This window comes from Rhinopithecus bieti, unplaced genomic scaffold, assembly GCF_001698545.2.
Source record: "Rhinopithecus bieti isolate Rb0 unplaced genomic scaffold, ASM169854v2 scaffold_38631, whole genome shotgun sequence".
In the NCBI taxonomy this organism is placed as follows: Eukaryota; Metazoa; Chordata; class Mammalia; order Primates; family Cercopithecidae; genus Rhinopithecus; species Rhinopithecus bieti.
In genome coordinates this window covers 1224685-1244082 of record NW_016817145.1, presented here as the reverse complement: position 1 = coordinate 1244082, position 19398 = coordinate 1224685, and the positions used below count along the sequence as shown (strand labels likewise).

General features: G+C 42.5%; 2 protein-coding genes, 1 long non-coding RNA gene and 1 pseudogene across 7 annotated transcripts in view; 2 read left to right on the top strand and 2 right to left on the bottom strand.

Moving 5' to 3' along the window:
- ZHX1 (zinc fingers and homeoboxes 1) overlaps window positions 1-2609 on the top strand; it is a 32023-nt gene extending 29414 nt beyond the window's left edge. For 2 of the 4 annotated variants that reach the window (XM_017855867.1, XM_017855868.1), the window contains exon 4: window positions 744-2609. The gene's annotated coding sequence lies outside the window, so the exon portion shown is untranslated. The remainder of the gene's footprint in view (window positions 1-743) is intronic. The other 2 variants (XM_017855869.1, XM_017855870.1) reach the window with 1 other exon arrangement.
- Window positions 2610-7248: 4639 nt separating this feature from the next.
- Window positions 7249-9767, bottom strand: LOC108517771 (uncharacterized). Its single transcript, XR_001882204.1, has 3 exons — window positions 9689-9767; window positions 8587-8652; window positions 7249-7539 (listed from the first exon to the last, which is right to left on the bottom strand). It is a non-coding gene; the product is annotated as an uncharacterized LOC108517771 (long non-coding RNA).
- A 162-nt stretch (window positions 9768-9929) lies between these two features.
- CUNH8orf76 (chromosome unknown C8orf76 homolog) overlaps window positions 9930-19398 on the top strand; it is a 24406-nt gene continuing 14937 nt past the window's right edge. For both annotated transcript variants that reach the window (XR_001882203.1, XM_017855871.1), the window contains exons 1-3: window positions 9930-10092; window positions 13635-13730; window positions 15174-15317. Coding sequence is in view for 1 of the 2 variants with exons in the window: in XM_017855871.1 (XP_017711360.1) it covers window positions 9976-10092; window positions 13635-13730; window positions 15174-15317 (357 nt within the window). In the remaining variant the exon portion in view is untranslated. The remainder of the gene's footprint in view (window positions 10093-13634; window positions 13731-15173; window positions 15318-19398) is intronic.
- LOC108517770 (ubiquitin-like) lies at window positions 15643-16299 on the bottom strand (annotated as a pseudogene).

The window sequence follows — 19398 nt, the reverse complement described above, 5'->3', positions numbered from 1 at the left end:
CCCCCGACACTCCCTGATTAAAAGTTATGTATGGGCTTATACAATTTCATATGTAAAAACAGCCTGTTTACATATGTTGAAACAATAAGATTTTGTGGTCCCTTAATAATTACAATTCAAGGTAAGATTTGGGTGGGGACCCCGAGCCAAACTATATTATATACGTTTGTGGTGGCATAGAAACATGCCTTGCTTTTTAAATAACGCAAAAGTCTAAATTTATAAAACATCAAGTTATCATTGGCTTAGTAAAATAATTTTTCAGTTATAAGAGGATTCACCATAGCCTTCTCAAAACAGTTATTTCTTCATTTAAATATTCTTCAATTTACCAAAAAAGTTACCAAAACCTTCCCAAAATAGTTATTATAGGAAGTGAGGTACATATATATCTTTCGTACCTTATATAGAAATAGAAAAAAGTACAAGTCTTTAGGTTTCATAGTCTGCTTATTACAGATACTGACAATGAAATATATACTCCCTGCTAATACAATTTTAAATTAATTATTACATAAAGGTGATAAATGTTTGTAAGCAAATCTAGCATATGAAGAACATATACATAGATGAGTTGCACACAAAGTCTAGTGTATTGTGTGAGACATGTGGCAGGTGATTTCAAGAGAATACAAAAGATGTATTTTCATGAATAATTGATACTTTTATTTCTAAAAGTAGTAAAAATTAAAATAACGGTTTTCTTTAAATTTTCAGTTTTTTATGATGTTTTTCTTTTATAGCTGCCTAAAACGTTGAAGGAGAATCAATTCTTCAACTCAAGATGTCTGATTTACTGTGAATTGGCCCAATCTTTGATGACATTGAAAACGTTTTGGGGCATACACACTCAAAACACAGGATCCAATACCCAAAAGAAATGGAACTTAATGTTGTGCCAAAGTTAAACTACTGCAGTTGGTGGAAGTTCTGCAATGTAAATAGAACACTAATTAAAAAACAACTTGTAAAATTTCAATTTAAATTTTAATACAGTACATTTTTATTCTAATATGATGGAGACATTCTGAATCTTAGACTTTCTGAGGGGATTTAATGACCACTAGAGCTTGTCCTCATATTCAGTCCAGCTTAATACTGTGTGTCTAGTAAGATGGGCTATATTGCCTCTATTCTTTGAGATGTGATTAAGCTTAGAACTTTGACCAAAATTTTACAGTAAAATTGTTAGGAATGGGTAAAAAAACCAAACCCTGATTTATTACTATGTCTTATTTATCAGACCCTGCACTAAGATTAAAAGTTGTGCATGGGCTTATACAATTTCAAATGTAAAAACAGCCTATTTCTATATGTTGAAACAATAAGATTTTATGGCTTCACTGGCCCTTAATAATTGGATCCTTCATTAAACACATTCATGGATACCACTGTTTCTACTGTTACTTGTTCCATTAGAAACTGATTTGCTTTTCTTAAACTGAAGGTAATTAATTCTGAAGAAGGAAAAGAAACTGGCATGATAATTTGGATAGGGAGAAACTTTGAAATAAATACTGCACCAAAAAATGTGAAAAATAATCATGTAGTAAATATATACTTAGTGTTTTCTTACAATCGTGGAAATCAGAAATGTTTATACAGGTGTCAGATCAGAATTTTTAAGAGTTATCTTTCAGTGAAATTCTACTTTTATAACAATTTCAGTGAATAGAGAAAAAATTCTGAACTGATCATAATGAGTTAAAAGTTAGCTTTTCACTTACGAATCATGGGAGTGTTAACTGTTAACTCTTGCTGTATCAGGAGACTGAAAGTTCATACTAACTTACAAACTTTGTAAAGACTGGTGCTGTTCATTCATGTTGGGAAGAACCCTTTCTTTTGTGACCATAGGACCATTTTTCAAAACGCGCTTTCTTTGTAGAAGAAATATTCAGTTTAAATTAGCTTTGGATTTTAACATGTTTTTCTGAATGACCAGATGTAGGCTTGGCCAGTTTATTTTCTCTAATTTAATGAATAATAAATATTAAGCTCTTGGTTAAATGTTTTCAGCCATTGAAAATGTTATGAAAAGCCTTGAATATGCATGCTGCTTTCATTTTATAAACTTTTTATTTTTTAACTATAGCTTTATTAGTAATTCCAAAATGCTGCAATGTAGCTGATTTCCTCACTCAGACAGCTGGCTTTGTGGGTGGCTTTTTTCATACTATTGTTAACTTTTTTAAAAAAGAAGCAATGTAAAGACTGTAATGCACTAAGCTTTTTTTTCTTTTACACGTTTAAAACTTCTTAAAGCACTCTGTAATATAATGATTAAATTGCTCCCTTTTATAAACCATTGCTAATGTGGTCTGAGTTTTGTTTGACAATAATTTTAATGTTCTCAAAATTTGAAATGTCAAGTATTAGAAATGAAGCCTTTGAATATATTTGTTTCCCTTGCAATATGTTAACTCCGTGTAGCTGTAAATAACTATTAATAAATTTCCCTCATCTCTTTTATAGGCCTGATAAAAGTCTTCTCTGACATTTGCTAGCTTTTAAATATATTTATTTGACAGAGCAAAAGAACCCTCTTCTGGTTTATTGTGACCTTGAATACAAAATAAAAGTTAGTAGTGATTAGTAGTTTACAGTGACCTTTTTTTCATTTTATTAACGAAGTCAATTTTTAAAACATTGTGGTAAAGCATATATCACATACTATTTGCCATTATACCAGTTTTTAAGTATAAATTCAATGGCATTAATTATATTCACAATGCTGTACCACCTTCACCACTATTTCCAAAAGTTTTTCATCACTTCAAACAGAAACTCGGAACCATTAAGCAATAACTCCCCATTCCTCCCAGCCCCTGGTAACCTCTAATCTACTTTTTGTCTCTATGAATTTGTGTACTCTTGATATTTCAAAGAAGTAGAATCCTACAATATTTGCCCTTTTGTGTCTGGCTTATTTCACTTACAGTGTTTTCAAGGTTCATCCGTGTTGTAGCATATATCAAGACTTTGTTTCTTTTCATGGCTGAATTATGTTTTATTATGTGTGTGTGTGTGTGTGTCTATACACATGTGCACTTCCCCCCACACACATTTTGTTTATCTATGTATCTGTTGATGGAAACTTGTTTTTTTCCCACCTTTTGGCAATTGTGAATAATGCTGCAGTGAACATTGGCATACAAGGATCTGAGTACCCGTTTTCAGTTCTTTTGAGTATATCAAGGAGTAGTATTCCTGAATCATGTGGTATTCTGTGTTTAATTTGTTGAGGAACCACCAAACTCTTCCACAGTGCCAGAATGTTCTCTGAAGTGTCTGTACCATTTTACATTCCACTAGCAATATACAAGCATTCCAGTTTCTCCACATTTTTGCCAACACCTTTCATTTTCAGTTTTAAAAAGTCATTATAAGTCCAGTGTGACGGTCTGTGTCTGTAGTCCCAGCTACCAGGGAGGCTGAGGAGGGAGGATCACTTGAGCCTAGGTGTTTGAGGCCAGTGAGAGCTAGTGAGACCCCATTTCTAAAAATAAAAAAATAAAAATTATAGCCATCCTAGTAAGTATGAAGTAGTGTCTCATTGTGGTTTTGATTTGCATTTCCCTAATGATGAGTGATAATGTCATTAGGAAAATGCAAATCAAAACCACATCTTTTCACATAATTATTTATATATCTTCCTTTGAATATATTGAAAGTCTGTTCAATCCTTTGCCCAGTTTTTAATTGGGTTGCCTTTTTGTCGTTCAGTTTTAGCTCTTTATATGTTCTGGATGTGACAGCTTTATCAGATACAGATGCTTCTTGACTTAGAATGGAGTTCGTCCTGATAAACCCGTTGTAAGTTAAAATTTTTGTAAGTTGAAAATGCATTTAATACCCTGATGAACTCACCATAAACTTGAACTGTCATAAATCATTATTATTTTTTGAGACGGAGTCTCACTCTGTCACCCAGGCTGGAGTGCAACCTCTGCCTCCTGGTTTCAAGCGATTCTCATGCCTCAGCCTCCCAAGTATCTGGGATTACAGGTGCCCGCCACCATGCCCAGCTAATTTTTATATTTTCAGTAGTGACGGGGTTTCACCATGTTGGCCAGACTGGTCTCAAACTCCTGACCTCAGGTAATCCACGCACCTTGGCCTCCCAAAGTGCTGGGATTACAGGCATGAGCCACTGCACCCAGCCATAATCATAAGTTATAAATCCACATGTTCCTCAGTTTACCATGGGGTTAGGTTACCATGGGATTATGTGTTAGTAAATCCATCTTAAGTTCATCATCATTTGGGGACTGTCTGTATTACGATTTGCAAATAAGTTGATCCGCATTATGGATTCTGTATATGCAAATTTGCCTACACATTAAAATGTATTTGTAACCCCCAAATCAGTACTCATAGTACTTTCTTGGTCATTCCTGCACATATACAGAATGGAAAAAAAAAAAAATTGTTGTTGCTCAGTGCACATGTTCCCAGCAAAGGTCAACCAAAGAGATGCTTTGCCTTGTTTCAGGTCTCATACTGTAGAGACCTGAGTGTGTGTGTGTGTACATAGGAATGAAAAAGCATCCTTTTTGTAGTCTATTTATTGCTGTGTTTTCCATATTTTTCTGCTTTCTGCAGTTTAAAATGGTCCCAAGTGTAGTGCTGAAGTGCTGTCAGTGTTTCTAAATATTAGAAGGCTGTCATGTGCCCTATGGAGAAAATATGTGTTAGATAAGCTTCATTCAGACATGAGTTACAGTGCTGTTGGTCATGAGTTCAGTGTTAATGAATCAACAGTATTAAATAAGGTGTCTTTAGGCTGGGCGTGGTGGCTTATGCCTGTAATGCCAGCACTTTGGGAGGCTGAGGCAGGTGGATCACAAGGTCAGGAGATCGAGACCATCCTGCCCAACACAGTGAAACCCCGTCTCTACTAAAAAGTTACAAAAAAATTAGCTGGGCGTGGTGGTGGGCACCTGTAGTCCCAGCTACTGGGGAGGCTGAGGCAGGAGAGTGGCAAGAAACCGGGAGGCAGAGCTTTCAATGAGCCAAGATCGAGCCACTGCACTCCAGCTTGGGCAACAGAGCGAGACTCTGTCTCAAAAAAAATAAAAGGTGTCTTTAAACAGAAAAATACAAAACATGGTGATGTTTTGATTGTTTGATAAATATATTGTGACCAGAGGCTTGCAGGACCCTAACCCTTGGAGCGTGTATTCAGGATTTGCTAATTCAGTGTGACTTTATAGAATGTAATAACTGAATAATGAGAATTAACTGTTTTTCCCATTCTGTAGGCTGTATTTTCATTTTCTTGGTAATGTCCTTTGATACACAAAAAGTTTTAAGTTTTCTGGAGCCCAGTTTATCTATTTTTGTTGTAGTTGCTTGTGCTTTTGGTGTCCTATCTAAGAATCTATTACCAGGCTGGGCGCGGTGGCTCACACTTATAGTCCCAACGCTTTGGGAGGCCAAGGCAGGTGGATCACCTGAGGTCAGGAGTTCAAGACCAGCCTGGCCAACATGGCAAAACCCCATCTCTACAAATATAAAAAAATAGCTGGGTGTGATGGCACACTCCTGTAATCCCAGCTACTCAGTAGGCTAAGGCAGGAGAATCACTTGAACCCAGGAGGTGGAGGTTGCAGTGAGCTGAGATCACCACTGCACTCCAGCCTGGGTGATAAACCGAGACTCTGTCTCAGAAAAAAATAAAAAAATTAAAAAAAAAAAGAGTCTATTACCAAATTCAAGGTCATGAATAATTTTCTTCTAAGTGTTTTATGATTTTAGCTCTTATATTTAGGTCATTAATCCATTTTGAGTTAATTTCTTAATACGGTGTGAGGCAGGGGTCCAACTTCATTCTTTTGCATGTGGTAATCCAGTCATCCCAGCATCATCTGTTGAAGCAATTATTCTTTCCCCCATTGAATGGACTTGGGACCCTTGTCAAAAACCAATTGGCTATAAATGTGTGAAGGTTTACCTCTGAACTCTTAGTTCTGTTCCATTGGTTGATATTTCTATCCTTATGCCAGTACCACATTGTTTTAATTAATGTAGCTCTGTGGTAAGCCCAAGCTGAAGAGGCCGTGTTTGGGACATGTACAAACAAGGCAGAGAAAGTCACTCTGCCTAGACACACAGAAGAAATGAGAGTACCTAAGGCGCTAGAATATGGGGCAGGCAGAACCAGCCAGTGACAGACATGGTTCTCCACATCTTCATGAAGCTCTGCCATTTTGTTTTCAGAGGATATTTAACAACATGTCAAATAAAGTTGACTTTGAACTGATCTACTCACTACCTGGGACTTTGGACAAGTTACTGCTCAGATCCTATTAATATTTCCTTATCTGTAAAAATGGGAATAATAACATCTAAACTCAGAGAGATTATGAGAATAAATAAAAATAATAGGGTGCCCATAGCATGACCTCATTATAGATGCTCAATAAATGTTGGTTCTTTCCCTCCCCTACTTGTAGATAGGACATGAACATCTGACTTAGAACTGAGAAGTGCTCCTCTGCTCCTTTTGCCATTTCCTGGTTCTCTCTCTCTTTTTTTGAGACGTAATTTCGCTCTTGTTGCCTAGGCTGGAGTGCAATGGTGCGATCTCAGCTCACCACAACCTCCACCTCCCGGGTTCAAGCGATTATCTGCCTAAGCCTCCCAAGAAGCTGGGATTACAGGCATGCGCCACCACACCTGGCTAATTTTGTATTAGGTTTCTCCACGTTGGTCACACTGGTCTTGAACTCCCTATCTCAGGTGATTCGCCCGCCTCAGCCTCCCAAAAAGTGCTGGCATTACAGGCATGAGCCACCTTTCCCAGCTCCTTTTATTTACCCATTCACCCATCCATTCAACAGGATTTGGATCTCCATATATCAAACACATTTATTGCAGTGGTCTGAGCTAATCCCTGGCTGGGGGCTGAGTTGACAAGATTGAAAAAGATACCACCTCTAACCTCCAACAGTCCACAGAGTGCTAAATGCCACCGTGGATAGATAGAAGCATGGAAGAATTACAGGAAAGAAGGATGGCTGCCTGGAGGAGGTGGTGGTTACCTTGTGATAGGGAACTCAGTCACCTCAATAAAAAATCAGATTTTTGTAGATAAAAGTCTACAGAAACAGGTTTTAATCACAACCACACAATTTTAGATACTTGGCAGAATTCTACTTTCCTAACACTGCCTAACACTTGGCATTTCCTTAGTGTATAAGGTGGATTTAACAGTTACAGAGCATATAATGCCCTTCTATTTTATTGGTTTACTTTTTTAAAATGACATTACCCTAGCGCCTCTCTATCAAATGAGGCAGTGTTGTGTAACTTGGGGTCCCAGACCCCGGTTCCTCAGTAGTGATAGGAGTCTTTGAAGTGTTTTCATTATTGCCAGAGGTCCGATGCTAATCATATTTTACCTTTCTTCAGGCTTACCAGGGCCCCAACAGCTGCTGCTTTGCTTTCAAGTGGAATTCTAATGTACAATGAGGCAATGCTGGTAGACTTAGGCTGGATAGAAGTTTGGATTGGCTGTTATATAGGATCTGGATTCTATTTTTTAAAGGAAAAATAAAACAATTATTAGTTAATAAATGCAGTTTTATACAGAAGTCCTCCACAACTTTCAGGGAGAAACTGAAAGGGGCGTTAGTGGTAAAAAGGCTGGAAACACCTGAGCCCAGGAATCCTGAGTCTGAAGGACAAAGAACTACCTTTTATCCGTAAGCACCCTAACACTTCCTGTTTCAGCAGAAATATGTTTTGTTTTGTTTTGTTTTTTTCTTTTTATTTGAGACAGAGTTTCGCTCTGGTTGCCCAGGCTGGAGTGCAATGGTGTGATCTCGGCTCACCGCAATCTCCACCCCGCCGAGTTCAAGGGATTCTCCTGCCTCAGCCTTCCAAGTAGCTGGGATTACAGGCATGCGCCACCACACCCTGCTAATTTTGTATTTTTAGTAGAGAAGGGGTTTCTCCATGTTGGCCAGGCTGGTCTCGAACTCCCGACCTCAGGTGATCCGCGAGCCTCAGCCTCCCAAAGTGCTGGGATTACAGGCGTGAGCCACCACTCCCGGCCAGAAAAATTTTTTAAATGGATCTTGATGAATTAATTCATCAGTAGCTAATGCCTGGAGGCTGTTCAGGTGGAGCCTCCCACCCCAGGCCGCTGGATAAATGAGCTGGTTTTAAGTTTTGGTAATAATTAGCAGAGAGATGGATTCTGACACCTGGGGGAGTGGATTAGGTGAATTTGTGGAGGAAAAAGTTGGGTTGAAGAAAGAAGGATGAACCTGGTCAACATGAAAGAACCTCTCTCTACTGAAAATACAAAAAAGTAGCCGGGTGTGGTGGCCCATGGAAGGCTGAGGTGGGAGGATGATGGCTTGAGCCCAGGAGGTTGAGGATGTAGTGAGCCGAAATTGCGCTTCTGCACTCCAGCGTGGGCGACAGAACGAGGCCCTGCCTCAGAAATAAATAAACAAAATAAAATAAAATTTTAAAAAAGAACCCTGAAAGACAGATAAATGGTGGAAGAGAAACTGGTGAGAGTGAAAAGGAATAGGAAAAAAATAGGGGAAAACCTGTGTGTTTATTACCTACCGTGTAATATGGCACAATATTGTGCTGTACGATACTGGCCAGTATTTTGTCAACAATCTCTGCTTTCTAGAGTCAAAAGTATAAGAATTGTAGTAAATTGTCGTAAATGTTAGTCTTAGAATTTTGAGATTTGGAGTTCTCCAGGATCGAATGAATGCTCCCTGATCTAGCCTCCCACGGTATATTTCTGTGTTTTTTCTTTCATAAATGCATGAATGACTCCGGTCTTTGTTATTGGTGGTAGTGTCGCTTGTCCGGAAGCACGGAGAGTACGAACTCATTTCTGTATTTCCCAACTTTCAGCCACGTAATGACTGAAACTTAACAAGTTACTTAACCTCTCCAAACTCCAATATCTTCAAAATAGGATTTGCAAAATGGGAATCACTGCGGCTTTCGTAAGGTGGTCGTTAGCCGAAAAGAGAAAATGTGCTTAACACAGTGCCAGGAATGCACAGTAGTTAAAAATTGGTACTTGCACCCAGCGCAGTGGCTCACTCCTGTAATCCCAGCACTTTGGGAGGACGAGGTGGGCGGATCGCTTTAGATCAGGAGTTCAAGACCAGCCTGAGCAATGTAATGAAACCCAGTCTCCACAAAAAATACAAAAGTTAGCCAGGCGTGGTGGCGTGCGCCTGTAACCCCAGCTACTTAGGGGACTGAGGCGGGATGATCGGTTGAGCCCGGGAGTTCGAGGCTGCAGTGAGCCATGATCTCGCCATTGCACTCCAACCTGGGTGACAGAGTGAGACCCTGTCTCAAAATTGTTTTATTTTATTTTATTTTTTATTTTGAGACAGAGTTTCACTCTTGTTGCCCAGGCTGGAGTGCAATGATGCAATCTCGGCCCACCGCAATCTCCGCCTCCCGGGTTCAAGCGATTCTCTTGCCTCAGCCTCCCAAGTAGCTGGGATTACAGGCACGCGCCACCATGCCCGGCTACTTTTTGTATTTTCAGTAGAGACTGGGTTACTCCATTTTGGTCAGGCTGGTCTCGAACTCCCGACGTCAGGTGATCCGCCCACCTTGGCCTCCCAAAGTGCTGGGATTACAGGCGTGAGCCACTGCGCCCTGCCTTTTATTTTAATTTTTAAAAAGGTACCTGCGAGTTTTAAACAGCTACTCTGGGGCCAGCGTGCTTTTTGAGGCGTGCCGGTAAGGATCGTTCTGTCCATCTCCTGACAAGAAGTCAAAACCTCCGTCCTGGGGTTCGGTCAGTTAGTGGGTCAGATAATCATCTCAGCTCAACCACTACTCCCAGCCAGCAGCGGCCACGTCCCCGCGTCGCCCTCAAAGACTACAAGTCCCAGCCTGCCGCGCTCTGGGCCATGGAAGCCCCGCCTTTTCCGGCGGGCCCCGCCTCCTCGTTGCCCCGGCCGCGGGAGCGCGATGGATACCGGGTGCTGGTTGTTCGGCGGCCAGTTCGAGGACTCGGTGTTCGAGGAGAGGCGGGAGCGGCGGTCAGGACCGCCCGCGTCCTACTGCGCCAAGCTCTGCGAGCCGCAGGTGAGAAGCTGGGGCCTCTTTTGACTCATCCCGCACCCCAGGCCTCGCCCTCCGGGGGGCCCCGGCCCCTCCGCCCGCGCGAACGCAAACCCTGGCCGGCTCCAGCGCCCGCCGCCTCCCCCGCCGTCCCTCACCCTCCACGGGGAAGCGGACTTCCCAGGCCCCATTCCGGGTCCATGGGCGAGAATCCCCGCGTTGTCAGCAGCTTGACTCCCACCTGGCATTTGGCCGGCCTGGCTGCTGCCGGCTGGACTCACGCCCCTGCCCTGAAATCTCCGGTACCTTCCATTTGCCTTCACTACTCCTACAGCCGGGCGGTCAGGCTCCCCAAAACGGTGACGTCCGGCAGACCCACTCGCCCCTCCCTCTTCAGCGAGCTCCCCCTGCCCATACCAACCCCGCGCTGTTACATTCGTTTTTCAAGGCACATCTTAAATGTCACCTCCTCCAGAAACTCTTCCGATTTCGTCTTGCAGCCAAGTATTTTTGTCTTTGGCTCCCTTCCCTCTATTTAGCTTCTACTTAAAGCACTTGTCAGTATTCTCATACAGTCCTGAGACCCGGAGTGCTAAATGATCGCACCAGCATGGGTTCTTGATGCCCTTGGCAGTGCCTAACAGTTTTTATTCATAATAGGGACTCCGCGAATATTTTTGAATTAGTAGAGTATTACTTCCTATTATTTCATGAGTGTAAATAGCTCATCAGTCAAAACTAATGTTTATGGAAAATACGGAAGTGTTCCGGGCACAGTGGTGGGTTCCTTCGCATATATTGTCTCATTCGTTCCTCACAATTGTACTGACAAGATGCCAGGCCCTCGATAATTACCGAATTATCTTTTTGGTTATTTCAGTTACATTTTCTCCTTATCACATACGTTCTTTCAAAGTTACCTTCAGCCCTGGATCATGTAGACTCAAAACAGGGAATGGGCTTGGAAATCACATGGCAGAACATTAAAAAACTGGTTATGAGATAGGACTCTTGAATTCCAGTATTGGCTTTGTCACTTGCCTTGAAGGTTGTCAGCTCCTTATTTGTCCCTTCAGAAAAATAATACATGCTGCCTCACAGAGTTATTGTGAGAGTGAAATGAGACGATGTATATGATAATACTTTTGTCAGGTCTGATGTGCTGTACGGGTGCATAGAATTTAACACAAATTCTAAAGTCAAGTGATTTTTTTCTTTTTTCTTTTCTTTTTTTTTTTTGAGGCGGAGTTTGTCGCCCAGGCTGGAGTGCAATGGCGCGATCTCGGCTCACCGCGACCTCTGCCTCCTGGGTTCAAGCGATTCTCCTGCCTCAGCCTCGGAACTAGCTGGGATTACAGATGTGTGCCACCATGCTGGCCTAATTTTGTATTTTTAGTAGAGACAGGGTTTCTCTACTGTTGTTAGCCAGGCTGGTCTTGAACTCCTAACCTCAAGTGATCTGCCCGCCTCGGCCTCCCAGAGTGCTGGGATTATAGGTGTAAGCCACTGCCTTTACGTATATTATTTATTCAGTAGTCAATCTCAGTCTCACTTTCCTTTTTATCCATAGGATTTAAATCAGTAGAAAAGCAAATAAAGGCCGGGCATGGTGGCTCAAGCCTGTAATCCCAGCACTTTGGGAGGCCGAGATGGGCGGATCACGAGGTCAGGAGATCGAGACCATCCTGGCTAACACGGTGAAACCCCGTCTCTACTAAAAAATACAAAAAACTAGCCGGGCGAGGTGGCGGGCGCCTGTAGTCCCAGCTACTCTGGAGGCTGAGGCAGGAGAATGGCGTAAACCCGGGAGCTTGCAGTGAGCTGAGATCGGGCCACTGCACTCCAACCTGGGCGACAGAGCAAGACTCTGTCTCAAAAAAAAAAAAAAAAAAAAGAAAAGCAAATAAAGTATCCCAGATGGGCATTTCCTCAGACTTCTCTCCTACAGGTTTTTGGTATTTCGTTGCATTGGAGCCTCCGTCTAGCCTTTCTGTCTCCTTTGCTGACATTCTAGTTTTTGGCCATTATGACGTTTTTATAATTGCACCATATCTATAATTCTTCTTTCCTATGTCCTTTCAGTAAAGAATTGTCAATCCCTATTCCAGTCACACTAAAATTTCTCTACAAGAAAGCATGTCTCATTTTAAAGAACCAATGTGGCCTGGATGCGGTGGCTCACACACTTTGGAAGGCCAAGGTGGGCTGAGGCAGGAGGATCACTTGTGCTTACGAGTTCGAGACCAACCTGGCCAACATGGTGAAACCCTATCTCTATAAAAAAAAAAAAAATACAAAAATTAACTGGGTGTGGTGGCACGCACCTGTAATACCAGCTACTTGGGAGGCCCAGGCATGAGAATTGCTTGAACCCAGGAAGTAGAAGTTGAGCTGAGATCGTACCACTGCACTCCAGCCTGGGCAACAGGGTGAGGCTCTCTCAAAAAAATAAATACATAAATAAAGTAAAGAACTAGTGTGAACTATGCTAGATAAATGTAGGTTCCCAGGCACCACAGCCCTATGTATTGAAAATGCTGTAGATAAAACCATACAGTTGTGTGCTGCTTTTCTAGAGAGGTATCATATTATTGTTGCGCTTATTACCTGTGATAATTTTTTTTTTTTTTTACTTATTAAATATATTTTTAATTGAGACAGAGTCTCATTCTATTGCCCTGGCTGGAGTGCTGTGACCTGAACACAGCTTGCCGTAGTCTCCGAGTCCCAGACTCCCAAGCAGTTCTCCCACCTCAGCCTCCCAAGCAACCACATCCCACATCCGGCTGCTTCTTTTTTTTTTTTTTTTTTGTAGAAATGAGGTCTCCCTCTGTTGCCCAGGCTGGTCTTAGACTCCTGGACTCAAGCAATCCTCCCACCTCAGCTTCCTGAGCAGCTGGGACTACAGGTGCATGCCACCATGCCCAGCTAATTTTTTTTTTTTTTTTTTTGAGACAGTCTTGCTCTGTCGCCTAAGCTGGGGTACAGTGGGATGATCTCTGCTCACCGCAACCTCCACCTCCCGGGTTCAAGCAATTCTCCTGCCTCAGCCTCCCAAGTAGCTGGGATTACAGGTGCGTGCCACCACACCTAGCTAATTTTTGTATTTGCAGTAGAGACAGGATTTTGCCATGTCCATGCTGGTCTTGAACTCCTGGGCTTAAGCTATCCACCAGCCTCGCCCTCCAAAAGCACTAGGATTATAGGTGTGAGCCACTGTGCCTGGCCTACCCAGCTAATTTTTAAATATTTTGTAGAGATAGGGTCTTTCTCTCGCTATGTTGCCCAGACTGGTGTCAGACTCCTGGCATCAAGCAGCCTACCCACCTGGGCCTCCCAAAGTGCTAGGATTGCAAGTGTAAGCCACTGCACCTGAGCAGCTTATGATCGTTTTAATAAAAATGGAGCCCTAATTAAAATGTTCATTCTTTGTCAGTGTGTTTCTCCTGAGTCTCAACTTGAAGAAGTCTTTGAGGTTTAATCAGTTATATTATGGGAAATTGCTTCTGATATGAGGTGGAAAAGCATAGCTTCACTCTCTAATAGACTGTTTTCATGATTTCAAGTGGTTTTATGAAGAAACAGAAAGTAGTGATGATGTTGAAGTGCTGACTCTCAAGAAATTCAAAGGAGACCTGGCCTACAGACGACAAGAATATCAGGTAGAATTCAACATATAGAAGATGGCGGTGCTTGAAGTGGGCTCTTGTTTTATCGATTATGGCATACGCAAATAACAGTGTGCCAAGTTAGTGTGGTGTTTATGAAGATGAATTTAACCTTTTGTGATGTGTGTTTGTAATCTGAGGTGCCCAAGTTTCTGTCCTTTTCTGCTTGGCTCTGTATGATTTGTTTGTTTCCTGTAACTCCAACAAAAGGATCTACTTGGGGTCCTTGTAGGTTTATTCCCCAAGGTTTTGTAACTCCTCATTACTTAGGATCCTCTAGCACAGATATTTCACAGTGCCACAGGAGCAAATCACCCCAAGATGTGTAGGAAAAAGGAAGAACTAACAGCTAGATGTTAGATTGCGTTACACATGTATCTCATTTCATCTTCATGAGAATCCTGTTTTTATTTTGCTCATGAAAAGGTTATAAAGTAAGTTAGTGGCAAAACCAGAATTCAAAGCTTGGTATATTTGGTCTCAGAATGTTCTTTCCACTATGTCATGATTCTTTCCATAGTAGTAGTGATTATTTCCTCTAGCCATTCCTTCTCTACCTTTTAGGAAAATAGGACTGACTAGATGTATTAGTCCATTTTCTTTTTTTTTTTTTTTTTTTTGAGACGGAGTCTCACTCTGTCGCCCAGGCTGGAGTGCAGTGGCTGGATCTCAGCTCACTGCAAGCTCCGCCTCCTGGGTTTACGCCATTCTCCTGCCTCAGCCTCCCGAGTAGCTCGGATTACAGGCGCCCGCCACCTCGCCCGGCTAGTTTTTTGTATTTTTTAGTAGAGACGGGGTTTCACAGTGTTAGCCAGGATGGTCTCGATCTCCTGACCTCGTGATCCGCCCGCCTCAGCCTCCCAAAGTGCTGGGATTACAGGCTTGAGCCACTGCGCCTGGCCTAGTCCGTTTTCATTCTGCTGTGAAGAAATACCCAAGACTAGATAATTTATTTAAAAAAAAAAAAAAAAAAAAGAGTTTAATGCACTCACAGTTCCATATGGCCGAGGAGGCCTCACAATCATGGCAGAAGGTGAAGGAGGAGCAAAGTCATGTCTTACATGGCGGCAGGCAAAGAGAGCATGTGCAGGGGAACTGCCTTGCATAAAACCATCAGATCTCTTGAGACTTACTAACTACCATGAGAACAGCATGGGAAAAACCCACCCCATGATTCAGTTACCTCCTACCAGGTCCCTCCCACGACATGTGGGGGTTATGGGAGCTGCAATTTAAGATGAGATTTGGGTGGGGACACAGCCAAACCATATCACTAGAATGCTGAAATCTTCTTTCATTCATTGAAATATTCATTTAATTCATTGGTCAGTTATAACATTACTTTCCACCTACGAAAAAAAAATCACTCCTATTCTGAATCCTTTTTTCTGTTGTGTTTTCCTCCTTTCATTCCTTTATTTAACAAATAATTTCCAGAAAGCACTGCAGGAGTATTCCAGTATCTCTGAAAAATTGTCACCAACCAATTTTGCCATGAAAAGGGATGTCCAGGAAGGTCAGGCTCGGTGTCTGGCTCACCTGGGTAGGCATATGGAAGCGCTGGAGATTGCTGCAAACTTGGTGAGTGATTTTATTGCGATTTTCACACATATTTCTATAAGGGTGGTCGAATGGTGTATTTTTTGAAAACAAAACAAACTTCTTGCTAGTAGCAAAATCTATGGGTTTGGATAAGCAGAAGAAAATTGTCAGGGGTGTGAGAGTTTTATTATGATGACCAGCTTGGAACCTAGGCATAATCATTTTCTTGTAATACTTTTCTTGTGTCATTCTCAAAATTCTTTATTGCCTGAAAATCTCCTTTGCAGAGGTTTTTCTCTTGTTAGGAGTAACATTCAGTGTGGAAGGGCTATGAGTGATCTGTTTTCTTCATTAGATTGTTTTTAGACTTTGTTCTCCAAAATTTCTACAATTAACATATATTTTTCTAAGCACAAAAAAGGTCCCCCCTACAAAATGACTAAATACTCATACCAAGCCACACTTAATAGTCCTTTTATTTTAAGTGGAATTTGCAGAATTTTTTTTTTCCTTTTTTCTTTTCCCCAATCAACAAAAGGGACACTTTATTGAGGCCCCAGGGCCATGGGGCCTGGGCAGGAGGCTGCTGTTTGGGGGAAAGAAGAGCCTTCTTTGGCCTTCTTCTTGGGGCACAGGTTGTTGGTTTGGCCACCCTTCTTGTGGCAGTTGACAGCACAGCGGGGTGCAGGTGGGCACAGCACTTGCGGCAGATCATGTTGTTGCGGTTGTATTTCTGGGCGAACTGGCGGAGGGAAGGCTCAGTAATGCCACCTTGCAGGCGCAGCACCAGGTGCAGAGTGGACTCTTTCTGGATGTTGTAGTCTGAGAGAGTGCAGCCATCCTCCAGCTGTTTGCCCGCAAGTATCAGATGCTGCTGGTCAGGTGGGATGCACTCCTTGTCTTGAATTTTAGCGTTGACATTCTCAGTGGTGTCACTGGGCTCGACCTCAAAGGTCTTGCCTGTGAGGGTCTTCACAAAGGTCTGCATCTCTGTGTCTGGAGCTTGGCAGCTTTGCTGAAGAAAAAGAGCGAATTCTCTTTCTTTCTTTTTTATTGATTTTTTTGAGGCAGAGCCTCACTCTGTTGCCCAGGCTGGAGTGCAGTGGCGCGATCTTGGCTCACCACAACCTCCGCCTCCTGATTAAGGCAATTCTCCTGCCTCAGCCTCCTGAGTAGCTAGGATTACAGGCACCCGCCACCACGCCTAGCTAATTTTTGTATTTTTAGTAGAGAAGGGGTTTCACCATGTTAGGCTGGTCTCGAACTCCTGATCTTGTGATCCGCCCGCCTCGGCCTCCCAAAGTGCTGGGATTATAGGTGTGAGCCACTGCACTCAGCATTTTTTTTTCTTTAAAAAAAGTTTTATTGCCTTTTTCCACACGTTCTGAAGTGGAATTTTCTTTTTAAGGGATAAAGGCAGTTCTTTCCAATTCTAGATTCTATTGCTTTTGTTTCTAGGTTAAGGCATTATTTGTATTGATTTTTGTGTAAATTTTATATGGGAATTAGTCTAAATGGACTAGTTTTCTTCCTCGGAGGGAATTAAGGAGACACTGTGGCACTGATTTTGAGCTCTGTGGATGTACCACCCAGCGATCAACCTAACATATGCACACAATTGAGCTGACATCTGCCGTCTCATTAACTAAGAGAAATCCCTAACCTTTGCTTGCTTAGGGCTGCACAGCATAGGACCTCAGCCTCTTGCAAGGAAACTTTGGCAGTAATTGTTCTAAGAACAAGGGAAACAGCTGTGTTTCGTTCTTTCTTTTCTGTTCTCTACTAATTGGGGGTTAATGCTTAAGCTGAAAGATACATCACTTGTTAAGGAAGCATTTGCATGAGCAGTTAACTTGATGGGATTTAATTGTGTTCATTTCTAGTCTCCCCAGTCTGCAAATTAACAGTGCTCTTGGCCTTCCCGGTGCCTTTCTCTAGCCTTCATTACTGTCCTGCTCTCTCCGCTTTCTTGCACGTCACTGTTGTGCTTCCTTCTCTTTGCCTTGATCGTTGAAGGCAGTGGCAGCTGGATTCCTGGCAGGGGTTGAGTCATCTCTGGTTCCTTCTAGCTTAGGGAATCTGTTTTGGTGGCTCAGAGAAGGATCTGTTGCCAGTCAGCCGATGCCAGGTCTCCGGTGCTGGGGATGGTTACTAGACAGGAGAAACACCAGTCAGAGAATCCTGGACTTTCAGAACTGTGCATCAGGCGTCCTAGCCATCTAGTTGGCAGGACTGTCAGGTGGAAAGTGGGCTCCTGGGGTTCGCCCCTTTCTGTGGGCTTTGCACATGATCTCAGTGGACCCTGCCTGTCTGCATGGCATTCTCATTTCCTGGTAAGCTGTGTTTTGTTTTGTTTTTTTAAATTTCTTCCCTACGTGAGGACCCTTGCCTTTTGTTATTAGCTCTGACCCATATCTGTTTTTTGTGACAGTAGTTACTGTCTTTTCACATTCTGTAGGGAACCTGTCACAGTATGTAACATTGAACAAAATAGTCCCAAGGTGCCCATCAAGATACAAACATTTTCTGTTCACAATTTCTGCTGAAATTCATTCACCTCTTTTCTTTTTTCTTTTTTTCTTTTTTTTTTTTTTGAGACGGAGTCTTGCTCTGTCGCCCAGGCTGGAGTGCAGTGGCCGGATCTCAGCTCACTGCAAGCTCCGCCTCCCGGGTTTACGCCATTCTCCTGCCTCAGCCTCCCAAGTAGCTGGGACTACAAGCGCCCGCCACCTCGCCCGGCTAGTTTTTTGTATTTTTTAGTAGAGACGGGGTTTCACTGTTTTAGCCAGGATGGTCTTGATCTCCTGACCTCGTGATCCGCCCATCTCGGCCTCCCAAAGTGCTGGGATTACAGTCTTGAGCCACCGCGCCCGGCCCATTCACCTCTTTTCATGATTTTTGGATAAAATTTATAATAGGACTTATTTCTTGAATACTTAGAACATTTTCTTATAGTGGTTGGTATGCTTACGTGGTAACTGTGGTAAGAAAACGGCTTTCTGGTAGTAAATAACTCCTTTTCATTTATCCGCTCAGCACTCAACAAACATTTCAGTCCTGTTTTCCTGGTTCTGGGTTCAATGCTAAGGAGACAAATAATACATTGTGTACATGCAGTGCTCATGTAGTGTCTGGTGGGTTTTTACCAGCGCACGTATATATATCAGCTCTTTTTTTTATTTCTGAGATGGAGTCTTGCTCTGTTGCCCAGGCTGGAGCGTAGTGGTACGATCTTGGCTCACTGCAGCCTCCGCCTCCTGGGTTCAAGCAATTCTCCTGTCTCAGCCTCCCAAGTAGCTGGGATTACAGGCACATGTCACCACGCCCAGCTAATTTTTTTTGTTGTTTTTTTAGATGGAGTCTCCTGCTGTCAGCCAGGCTGGAGTGCAATGACGTGATCTCAGCTCACTGCAACCTCCGCCTTCTGGATTCAAGCGATTCTCCTGTCTCAGCCTCCCAAGTAGCTGGGATTACAGGTGCCCGCTACCATGCCTGGCTAATTTTTTTTATTTTAGTAGAGATGGGGTTTCACCATATTGCCCAGGCTGGTCTCAAACTCCTGAACTCAGGCAGTCCACCCACCTCAGCCTCCCAAAGTACTAGGATTATAGGCATGAGCCACTGTGCCCGGCCTTTTTTGTATTTTTAATAGAGACGGGGTTTCACTATGTTGTCCAGGCTGGTCTCAAACTCCTGACCTCAAGTGATCTGCCCACCTCAGCTTCCCAAAGTGCTAGGATTACAGGCGTGAGCCACCTTGCCCAGTCATATCACCTCTTCTTCAGTACCTTTTGTTCCTTGACTTTTAGTATAACTGACTGTAGCTCTCCTGCTTACCAGCCATATTATGCCAGGCAAGTTATCTAACCTCTCTGTGACCCAGTTGCCTTATCTATAACATAAGGAAAGTTATTGAATCTATTTTAAAGAATCGTCAGGAGGATTAAATGAGGGAAACACTTAGAATAGTGCCTGGCACTGGGTAAGCACTCAGTAAATGTTAACTGTCATCATAATGTTATTGTTACAGAAGGAGTTGTAGTATTCTGGAAAATCACTCAAACTCATTTAAATATATGTATGTATGTATGTATGTGTGTGTGTATATATATATATATAT